Below are 9,286 nucleotides of genomic sequence, written 5' to 3'. Positions count from 1 at the left end.
CAGTTAGTTGGCGAATATTCCTTCAGACTCTTTGTATACACATATGTAATTTAAACAAAGGTATTGTATTAGTCCATTTTGTGTTGCTATGACAGAATACCTGGAACTGGGTGATTTAGAAAGAGAAACGACATTTATTGCTTGTAGTTTCTGAGGCTGTGAAGTTCAAAGTCCATCTGGTGGTGGCAGAAGTAACTCAGGGGTCTCACATTGCAAGATGGTGGGAGCAGAGAGAGCCGAGAGAGACAGACTCTCCTCTCCTTTTAAAGCCTTCAGAACCACGCCCCTGACCACCATTTTTAATCCATTCACTGCATCACGGTCCTACAATCCAATCACCCCTGCAGGGCTCCACATTTCAGTTACCATAATAGGATTTCCCACCCTCTTAACAGTCACAGTGGGGCCTAAGTTTCTAATGCATAAAACTTGGGAGACACAATTCACACTTCAGTGAGTTTTGGGGGACACAATTCACTCCACTGCAGGTATCATGAGGGTTTTACATTAGTACCTCTAGTTCTATGTCATTTCTTTTGAAGTTTGAATAGTACTCCAGAGTTTAAAATATCTAATTTAGGCAATTCCCTGTTGATGGATAATTAGTTGGATTGTTTGTAGTTTTTCAGCATCTCAAATAATATAGCAATGAACATCCATCCTTACACAGATATCTTTATGTAGGGAAATATTTCCATAATGTAAATTTCTAGAAGTAGAATTGTATAGTGGAAATATATATATATATATATTCTTTATTTTATCAAGTGTTGTCAATCAATTTGAGTCATTTTGAGAATGACTTTCCTGTTTTTTGTCATTTCTGTGCTAACCATTAAATCTGAATTATCCACCAAGAAATCAATGGTGTGAAGAAAAACAAATCATTTACCAAAATAAGTATTGCTTATTTTATTTAAAACAGTAACATATTCCAGTTTTTCTTAAGATCTTCGCTCACATTTAATATTCTTTTTGGAAAATCACAATACTGACCTGCCTCCTTGGCTTTCTCTGCCTGTTCAGGATGATGGGCTCACAAAGCGGCAGTCTGCCTTTGCTGTGTTACGCCAGGCAGAGCTTGTTGCAGCAACTGTGAACGATTACAGAGAGAAGCTTCTTCATTTGAGAAAACTAAGGCATGATGTGGTGCAGACTGCAGTCCCTGATGGGCCATTACAGGAGGTAAAAATAGTGTCCTTTTTATTTTTTTTTAAATTTATGCTTTAAATCCTGTTTAGGAAGCATACCAAGTAGTCACCAAAGAAAAAAGTAATGATAATTTAAAAAAAAAAAAAAACAAGGTATATCCCCAGTTCTCTAGCTGCTTTGAATTAAATAGTTCTGCCAGCATTTTAAGTAGTAGAAATAATTTTGTATCCTCTCTTCTGAGGATTTGGAGGTGGGCAGCAGTTATGACCAGTTGTCATTCAGTTTTATTAATGCTTTTCCTGATGGATTAGGGAAGTGACTGCTTTACAGTTTGTTTCACTTAGGGTCTCTCTTGGTGTTTCTTATCATTCAGTTGCAAGATGTAGCACATGAGCATTTGAAAATGTAATACTTCACTTTTAGTAGTTCTCTAACTGTATCAGCCTTAGACCCTAAGGAATTGGATAATTTTGCAAATAATCCTTTATCAAAAAAAATATCTTGTAAAGCAGTTTCATAATACAAATTCTGTCTTAAAAAAAAAGCTTTAAAGGGTAGGGTATAAATGATTGTGGTCTGGGGAGTAGGTTGCAGAAATGTGTTAAATAAGGAAACAGAACTGACACTTCTGGTTGCTAGCATCATCACACAGCAGTTTAGGTAGAGTGGTCAAGATTGCCAAGGTCAAGGCCTGGCACTGCCACTTACTGAACCCAGAATTCTCTGTGACTAGATTTCCTTTTCTGTGAGAAGGGGAAAATAATAGTCCCTAACTTGCTGGGTAGCTCTGGGAATTACACAAGATAAATATAAAATGCTAGAACAATATCTGGCACCTATAAGCACTCACTCAATGGTAGCGATGCTGCTGCTGCTGCTGATGATGATGATGATGAAAATTAATTTTTGTGACACAAAAACCCAGCCCCTATCTTCAAAGAGATCACAGTCTCAAGGACAAGATGGACTAGGAGGCATACCATTGCTCTGCAGGGGGGCATGTTCTATGAGGAATGCATAAGAGAGTGTACAGGAAGGATTTCTGAAAGGGCTGATGTTTGGATGATGATTGTTCAAAGCAATGCAGACCATTCCTATTCATTGCCTTTCTGTTTTGCTGCTTGACAGTGACTTCCTCAGTGAAGCCTCTTCTGCCTCTCCCCCACTGTACTTAGTTGTTTACCTGCCTATTAGTCCCTACTAGGCTATCCATCTCTTGAAGGCAAACTTAAAATATAAAAGTCCGGGTTGGTCTTTCCAACATCTTACATTTGCACAGTGCTTTGTGGTTTACAGAATGATATGCACATTTTATAGATATGGAATGGAACTTGAGGCTCAAGGATGTTAAAGTGATTTGCTCAAGGTTATGTAGTAGTAAATGTTTTAGAATTGGAACTTTGATCCATATTGTCTGACTCTGAGTCTAGTGCTTGAAACGATATAATTCTATATTATTACCAGAGATGGAAGATCAACTTATATATCAATTACCAACTGATCATAGTTAAAATTACTTGTGTGCCCTGCACATAAAATGAGTATTAGGTGTTCTTTGTACCCCTTTGTATGGGTATACGTATGTCTCTCTCAGAGCCTTAGGTATACTGGTGATCATGCTGTAAAAATATTATTCATAGTCATTTCAACAACATTTGCAATGCCAGTATTCAGTAACTAATATTAGTTGTACAGGAAGTAAAGATGGCCAGTCTTTATATGTAGAGAGTTAAGGTGGTATCTACTAGGTAGAACTGGGAATCATGCAGAGGGCTTGCTTGCTCTTACTTGTGGGCTGTCACCTTGACCCCTGTGCCTTAGTTTCCTTATCTATAAAGGGACCATATTTTGTGGGATGGTCTCTATTTCCTGCTCCAGCAGCCTATGGTTTCTATTTAGAAGATGCTTATGTTACAATAGGAATGAATTTACTACTCAGTACTCTGTGTTCTGAATTCAGCCATTCAGTAAGCCTTTACTATGTTTTGGACATCAAACTAGGTGCTAGGGATACAAAGACAATCAAGAACATAACTCCTGTAAAGTACAGTTTGGAGAACTCGGGTATCTGCTTGCAAAGCCTTAGCTGTCATTCACAGCGTGCTTTCTTGGGTTCTTTGGCATTGGTGCTTTTCTGATTGCTTTCAAGTTTTGTCATATAAGGTGATGGCAACATTTGTTAGAATATACTTTAATCATTGGTCAAATTTGTTTATTCAAATGTATCCTTTATGTGTGAACGTCTGGAGTGAGTTTGAGCACTGTGCTGTTACTGATTCTTTGTTAAATAGCGAGCAACATTTTGGCGAGAGCGGGAAAATTGTTATACACGGAATTTTGGATTGATGCCTACAATTTTTTTCTTAATGCACAAGCTCGTTTCTAAATCTTAGGTTGTCCAGGTTAGGATGTTAGCATTTTGGTGCTTCTGTGCTGCTTTTCTATGATATTTCATTACCTATTTACTAACCTAGTCTCCTGTAATTACAGGTGCCACTTCGTTATTTGTTAGGCATGTTATATGTTAACTTCAGTGCTCTCTGGGATCCTGTTATTGAACTCATAAGGTAAGCATAGGTTAAATGGATGAAGCTGTTATGCTTTCACAACTGCAGAATGATAGGGCCAGGATTGTACTCCTAGGTGTGATTTAAATGAATGGGTGTGTACAGTATTTATAGCTACCTTAAATCCTTTGTGGCACAATTATTCTCTGTGATGCCAAGTCTTTCAAGAGTTCAGATGTTATATGTATGTTTCTCTGTGCATTAAAATAACTTTGGAGGACTTTTTATTTTATGTGATACTTCTGTGTTATTGAAAATTTTTATAGTAAGAAGGTATAATAGTTGCATAATTTTATTTACATATATTGAGTAATTGAGTCATACTTTAATTTAAAAATAAGGACTTTCAAAACCTTTGCTATCTAGTATCCACAATCCCTTTAGCTGTAAATAGGACCTTGATAATTACATAGAAAATACATATGTTGTGACTTATGTGTAGAAATCTGTCCTTTTACAGAAATTTGTGTTCAGATGGTCTACTCTGGCTCTTTGTCAGATCGGAAATATGTCATGTGTGGCCTTTCAAAACCCCAACTATTACTTCTTATTTGATAGAAGCAGAATAAACAAATCCCTTTCCAGTTTGTAACCAATTTGTCTGCCTTTTACTGCCTTTCAAAGCCATCAAACCAATATTCTGAAAACAAGTGTCTCTAACTAACATCAACTTCATTTTGTTTAGTGCACTTTCAGAAGACAGGAAGAATCTGACTTGTGTGTTACCAATAACCCACTGTCAAAAATATTGGTTCTTCAATTACTGAAAGCCTTTAGTGATTCTACACAATGGCTGGGCTATCTTCCTGTTGGGTACATCTTCAGTTTGGAAAGATGGAAACAACAAACCTGTTGGTCTGTTTTCCATGTATAGTTCACACATATATAGTTCATGTCTTGTGTAAAGTTCATGCATATTTTAGAAAATTAATGAAAGAAAGAATATAGAAAATTCAAGAATATTGTTGCTAGGCTAAACACTTTATATGATTCATTGAATGTCTCTTTTTTAAGTTCTGATAAGTATATTTCATGTAGTTAGTGAATTTATTTGGCTTTTGTGTTAACAAGTGTATTTGAATTTGGTGGAGGAAAACTCATTATTTTTAAGTTAGCTTTGAATAAATTGACTTTTCTGTCCAAAGAGAGGCCTCCTCCTTTCCTGAATGGGTCATACATCATACCCCATTCTCATTATTGTGCCTTTAAAAATAGTCTTACAAGGCTCTACTTACATTTTTAGAAATGTCCTTTAGTGCTTTATGATTATGAGAATAATTTGTGCTCAGTGCAGGCATTTTGAAAAATATAGAAAAGTGCAAAAGTTGTTTATAAGCCCATAATGAGGAATAATCTAATTAACATTTTAGTTATATCCTTTCACTCTTTTCCCTCTGATAATCTCAAAATAAGGACTGTCCCACATATTTTGTTCTATGATCTTTTCTCTTAGTTCTCATGCACACGAAATGGAAAATAAGCAGTTTTGGAAAGTCTACTATGAACATCTAGAAAAAGCAGCTACACATGCTGGTATGTAAGGGGGCAGAGGGTGCTTAAATGTTTGATTTTTTACTGCCTAATTACGCATAAAATTGGGAAACAGAAATGAGAACCATATTATCTTTGATAAGCTTTAGATATGATTTACTGTTTTCTTACATTATTAGAGAAAGAAATGCCCTCTCAAGGAAACACATAGGACATGAGTTAACATTTCTCTAGTGGTTATGAAGTCTTTTTTTTTTTTTTTTAACAGAGAAAGAACTGCAAAATGATGTAAGAGATGAGGATAAGTCCATTGGAGATGAAAGTTGGGAGCAGATCCAGGAAGGGGATGTTGGAGCTCTTTATCACCAGCAGTTGGCATTAAAAACTGATTGTTGGGAAAGACTGGACCATACCAACTTTCGATTTTTACTTTGGCGAGCTCTGGCCAAATTCCCAGAGAGAGTAGAGCCACGGTCCAGGGAGCTTTCCCCGCTTTTCTTGAGATTTATCAAGTAAGTGTTCTCTTCTAGGAGTATGTGCCTGGTAGGGTATAAGGAAGAGAAAGTAAGAAGTACTAACCTCCCAAATGGGCTGAGTTCTCTATACATCTGTCATATTTTTGAATCATTGACACATAAAGCACTGGCTCTAGCAGATAACAACTAAACTAGTTTTGTTCACCACTTGATTTTATATGAATCAAAATTTAACCAGCCCACACATGGTGTTAATAACCAAATTCCAGTTTACAAAATAAGAAAGGTCATTTTGAGTTTGATCAGTGTACAAAGGCCTTCTTATTTCTTGCCCTGTCGTTCATTGTTTTATTGCCTGTCTGAGGCTTGAAGGTATTTTTTCAGTGACTCAACACCAATCCCTCTGTCTTGAGCCTCTTACTATGTCCTATGAGACTGAGGAACTAACATTTTAGTTATAGACTTTTGCTCAAAGAATAACAAGAGCTTTCTGGAACATTGTTTTGTTTTGACTAGATGTGCTGTGTAGGTGTCTGATTGCTTTACAGCTCTAAAGTTATGGGGTGTAGTGTGTGGAACAGTGCTAAGCAATTAATAAAAAGTATGTTTTCCAACAGTATTTCTTAACATGGGGAAATGCTGTAGGGTTAGGTTAAGCAGGCCACAAGCCACAACATGCCTGGCTTCTTCACAGAACAGCAAGGAGGTCTAAGTAGCTGTAGCAGAGTAATTCAGGGAGAAAGTGGTTGGAGTTGAGGGCAGAAAGTTAACAGGAGACCAAATTATGTAGGGTCTTTAAGTGATAGTAAGGACTTTGGCTTTTACTTTCAGTGAAATGGAAGTCACTGGGAGGTTTAAGCAGAAGGGTGACATGACCTAAGTTTTCTTAAGACTTTTTCTGGGTGCTGTGTTGAGAATAGACTGTAGAGTGGCCGAGGTAAGAGCAGAGAGACCAGTCAAGAGATTTCAAGTCCAGGCTAAAAATAATGGTGACTGGACCAAGGTTGAAGCAGTGAAGATGGATTATTTTTTTTTAATTTATTATACATATTCATGGTGCACAAAGCTGACTGTCATCACCTGTGCCCAAGATGTGATGATTAAATCAATACCGTCAGCATGCCAACCACCTCAAATTGCAGTTGTTCCCCATGTCTCCCACCCGACCTCTCCCCAACCCCTTGGCAGTCCTAAGGATGGATATTTTTTGAAGGACTTGAATTTGATGAGGTATATTTTTGCAAGATTGCGACTAGATCAGCCTGTGGGATTTGCTAGCAGGTCAGGTGTGGGATGCGTGTGTGTGGTTGTAGGGGAACAGGAAGGAGGGGAACAGGGAAGGAGGGACAGGAAGAAGGGAGGATGTCTCTTAAGGTTTTGGTCTGAACAACTAGAAGAGAGCACTTACTGAGGTGAGGTGGAATTGCAGGAGCTGTAGGTTTGTGGGGAGAATCAAGAGTTCGTTTTTAGATGTGTTTAGTTTGGTATACTGAGTAAATATTCATGTAGAGATGTCAAGTAGGCATTGAATTTAGAAGCTGGAAGTTCAAGGGAAAGGTTTGAATTGGAGATAATAAATTGGTAATCATCAGTATGAGGATGGTATTTAAAATCAGACAAGGAATGAAGTCACCTAGGGTGTGAATGTAGAGAGAGAAGACTTCCAAGGACTGACACTGGTATTTAGAGGCTGGAAGATAAGGAACCAGCAAAAGAGGCCAAGAAAGAGTGAAAGAAGAATGAAGACCACTTGGTATCCTGGAAGGCAAGTGAAGAGAGTATTTCAAGAAGGGAGTGATCAGTTGAATCGAATGTGTCTGAGAAGTCACAATCAGATGAGGAGTAAGAATTGACCATTAGCTTTGGACGTGACCTTAACAAGAATTGTGTTAGTTAATCTGGTGGGGATGAGAGCTTGATTAAAAAGAGCTCAGGAGAAAATGGAGAAGAAAAATGGAAATGGTAAGTGTGAACAGTTCTTATATTAAAATGGAAACAGATGTAGAGTAATAGTAGATGGAGGGAGATGTAGGGGGAGAGAGAGAGCTTTTGTTGTTGGGGTTGTTATTTAAGATTTAAACAGCATGTGTGTAATGTTGGTGAATATGATCCAGAAGGGAGGGGAACATTGGTTATGCAAGAAAGAGGACAAAACTGCTAGAGCCATGTCTTTGAATAGATGAAATGAGATAGGATCCAGTGCACACGTGAAAAGGTTGCATGAATAATTCATTCTGGCAAAGGTTACAAGCAAAGATACCGCAGACCAGTAGATATGATGACAGAAGAGTAATGATTTTCCCTTTTTCATGTAATTCTTTGGTCATAAATTTATTTATAGAATGAGAACAGTGATACTTAGCTTCTTTTGCCTTATTTTAAAGGTCATAAAATGTTTAGCAGTTTTGTGAATTACAGAGGACTATATATATGCATGCTGGTATTAATGGTGTGTAGGATATGTCTTTTTTTCAAAAAAAACATTTTTGTGTGTGTGCGGCTGACCAGTACAGGGATCTGAGGATATGTCTTTCTACTATGTTAATTTTCCATATTTTTTCCTAAAGAAATAGTTTACCCTTTAGCTTAAGGATAAAGACCTTACTCTAACAGTACAAGGTGCTGTGGGAATGGGGATAGAAAGAGGAGCCTGTAACAGGAAGTGGGTCTCTGAAATTAGGAAGACTTAGAGACTAAAGACATAATTTTTTAAAAAATGCTTTAATTTAGACTAGTTGAACTAATACTTTTATAGATGATCTAAACTAATGGAAAATTCAAATGTCACCTTTAATTTTTGACTTTGAAATATAGTATGGGCTTTTTATTTTTATTTTTCGGCTAGCAATTTATATTTCTAAATATGTTTCAATTAATTTGATATTAGAACTAATTTGTGAATACCTATAAACATTCTCTGAGGATAATCAAACAGGGAGCAAGAATGAATGACTAACAATGGTAGCAATACCCCAATAATAGGTGACACTTAATGAATACTTAGTGTGCATGCTGTGCATGGAGATGAAGGTTAAAAATAGGTAATATGTAGTTAACTGAGTGTTGAGAGTATAGTAGGGAAGTTATTAAATGTATGATGGTACAGTTTATAACTGATAGGGCAGCTTTGCTCATTTCATTCATTCATCCATTTTTTATTTATTAAGTGCTAGATTCTGCAAAATGAAAAGACAAGGTACGGTAGTGTCTCAGCCCTCAAGTTGTAATTTAATGTATTAGTCTGGTGGTTAACCTGCGTTACCCTTGAGTTTCATTTAGGAGGGTTATAGGGTGCTGTCCTCAAACATGTTGTTTTATCACTGTAGTTTTGAGTGAGGACTTGAGAGTTCATCTGTTCAGTTTCTTAGCATCTCTAGCCCAGTGCCATGCACATAATGGAGAACAAAATATTGTTTTGATGAATGAATGAAAGTGACACAAACTAATGCATTGAATAACAGGCTTCAAGATAATATTTACAGCAATGGACTAAAATTAAAGGGATGGAATTTAATGAGAATGTATGTGAATACCAACTACACAAGCTTAGTTTAGAGGAGATAAAACATAAAGACTTAACTGATTTTTGTTGCCTGGACG

General features: G+C 36.9%; 1 protein-coding gene across 1 annotated transcript in view; it reads left to right on the top strand.

The window, feature by feature from the left end:
• The window catches only part of LOC103597636 (small subunit processome component 20 homolog), a 94,753-nt gene that overhangs the window by 24,308 nt on the left and 61,159 nt on the right, over positions 1-9,286 (top strand). The window contains 4 exon segments of the mRNA XM_008581502.1: positions 950-1,185; positions 3,643-3,719; positions 5,173-5,252; positions 5,479-5,722. Coding sequence (XP_008579724.1) covers positions 950-1,185; positions 3,643-3,719; positions 5,173-5,252; positions 5,479-5,722 — 637 coding nt within the window.

Source organism: Galeopterus variegatus, unplaced genomic scaffold, assembly GCF_000696425.1.
Source record: "Galeopterus variegatus unplaced genomic scaffold, G_variegatus-3.0.2 Scaffold2373, whole genome shotgun sequence".
Lineage (NCBI taxonomy): Eukaryota > Metazoa > Chordata > Mammalia > Dermoptera > Cynocephalidae > Galeopterus > Galeopterus variegatus.
This window is presented reverse-complemented; position numbering and strand designations above follow the sequence as displayed.